Genomic DNA, 2,387 nt, shown 5'->3' with positions numbered 1-2,387 from the left:
AATTAAATGATTTCCAAAATCTGTAGACCCTTTTTGGGCTTTTCTGGGCCATGATGGGCTCCATGGGCTTTGGGAGTTGCTAAACGGGCACACCACATGCAATATCCTAATTAAGGGTTGGCCCTGATACCAATGTGACACAGCACAAATAAAAAACAATAGAAAATAAAGATAAACCGAAATAATGAAAAAAATAGGTTGAATCAGAGTCACATTGGTAAAGTCTCTCCATCGAAGAGAATAAGAGTCACGCCCCAAAGAAAACGTCTTTTTATTCATCAATCATAATATGCCTCCATTGGAGTACAAAATAACATTTAAATAGATTCATTGACAAAATCCTAACCCTAATTTGATTGGCTTTGGGCGAAGCTCATTATTGAATTATAAAATAATGCAACTCTTAAAAATTATATAATACATAACAATAAATACTAATAACTTCAATAAAAATAGTATTGTAAATAAAACTAATAGACCAAATTATTCTTTTCTCATCTTGCATCAAAATCAGATCTATGATAATGAGATTATAGAGCAAACAGTTTGCGTGAAGGTGACCACTAGCAAGATAGTAGCAGCTATGGTAGCAGTAGTTCTCCAAGGATTGCTAAAATAATCACGTCTTAAGATAACCTTCCATCTATGCCGACGATCTTCGTAGAATGTATTCAAATCTTTACAAAGATGACTATAATCAGAGTTCATGTCTAAAATAAAAATATGTTTGCAGAGATTGTTGCACAAAGTTGCCACTGCATTGCTGTCACCAAGCCAATTAACCATGATCCCCTTTCGCACAAGTAAATCCACATCTTTAGCAGTGTCGACAAGAAAATCAAATACACGCATATAATCAGTAAAATAAGCATTAGAAAAATAGTGACATTGCTCCAAGGCCACGAGGTTTCGAACATAAGACTCTGTATCGCGGTATATTTTAAAGGATGGTATTTTCAACACTCCATTTGTGAATTTTAAGTCAAATAAGCATTTGCTTGAGCTCACCTTAAACTTCACTCCTGCCTCGTGCAACTGGCTCACAGTGTACAAATGTCTAACATTTTCGCCACAATTTCTCTGTGGCAACCTTTGTGATTGAGGCAAAAAAAACGTCCTTAACAAATCAAGCAAGTGCTTTGTTTCGAAATTGGGATCATCATGAGACATTTTTTGACTGTTGTAATATGCAAAGTATTCAAAGGTAAGCTGGGTGAAGGAAAGATAGTTTGAGCAAGATGTAAATGCAAAATTGTATAATCCCTCAATAATAAAGAAAGGAAGTTGATTTTCAAGCAACAATATGTCATCTCGCAATCGTTCTGGAAGTACTGTAAACTCTTGGTAACACCCCCATTCTCTTGGTGGCTTGGATATCAAGAAAAATACAATAATGAAGCTCGCATCCAACATGATCATTTTCACATAATTATCACTACTAAGTTTGCTAGTTTCTGAATAACAGCGACGAATATCTCTTTCCCTATCCCTTATATAGCTTACTAAATCCTTTATGTTTCGCTCAGCTTTTTTCACAAATCTCTTGAAATATTCCACTTTAAGCTTTTCCAAGGTTTCCAATCTTTCATGGCCATGGTGAAAAGGCCCTATTGATATAATCTGAGGAGTGTAGGCTTCTCCGTTCAATTTGCGAAGATCACGTGGAACCCTGTAGATACAACAATATTTACGTGATGAGGGAGGCTCCGAGCCTTCTAGCAGTTGTGTGATGTCATTTGCCAATGCTCTGTCTTGATGTTCATTTTCGATTGAAGCATTTGCTTCTCTGCTTTGACTTTCATTTCCACTTGGACTGTTTGCTTCCCTTTGACTTTCAGAATTTTCATTCCCATTTATTATCAAAGCATTTGCTTCTCCTTGCATTTCTGCACTTGCTGATTCTTTCATGGCAAGTTGACTTTCTTAAACTTCCTAATGACAAAGACAAGGGTCACTAGCATATTAAAAATATGAGTATTGGGTTGATATGATAGTGTTTATAGCTCTTAGATTTTTTTTTTCTTTTTAAATAAAGATTGATCTATTAGTTTATGAGAACCGACACATCGGCTCAACTATTTGAGAGTGGGATGGGAATTAAAAAAAAAAAAACATTGGAAGATAAATCCCATGATGTGAAAATCAGAACAAGTATATTTTAAATGCTTGATATTCACAAAGTATTTAGAACAAAATTAGAATTGGATGTGATAGCTGAAATTTTAACTGATGCTGGTTGAAGGGGGGGGCAAAAAAAATTAGAAATTCATATATATGCATGGCGAAAGAAGGGGATTGTAGAAAGGAGCCATGCTCGAACGTTATACGTACGACCAAAGAGGAGTCATGCGCAAGCACTATTCTATTACTACTAATTATAAGGAGAA

The 2,387-nt window shown here is 35.4% G+C and overlaps 1 protein-coding gene across 1 annotated transcript; it reads right to left on the bottom strand.

Moving 5' to 3' along the window:
• Nucleotides 1–516: 516 nt before the first annotated feature.
• Nucleotides 517–1,908, bottom strand: LOC132178158 (putative UPF0481 protein At3g02645). Its single transcript, XM_059590613.1, has one exon. It carries the CDS (start codon nt 1,906–1,908, stop codon nt 517–519), a length of 1,392 nt encoding a protein of 463 aa, XP_059446596.1.
• Between the last annotated feature and the right edge of the window lie 479 nt (nt 1,909–2,387).

Source organism: Corylus avellana, chromosome ca4 (genome assembly GCF_901000735.1).
Source record: "Corylus avellana chromosome ca4, CavTom2PMs-1.0".
Lineage (NCBI taxonomy): Eukaryota > Viridiplantae > Streptophyta > Magnoliopsida > Fagales > Betulaceae > Corylus > Corylus avellana.
Note: the sequence above shows the minus strand (reverse complement) of the source record. Positions and strands in the feature narration are given on the sequence as shown.

Coding starts and splice junctions, on each gene's coding strand:
- LOC132178158 (XM_059590613.1), bottom strand. CDS start 1,908: ATGAAAGAATCAGCAAGTGCAGAAATGCAAGGAGAAGCAAATGCTTTG.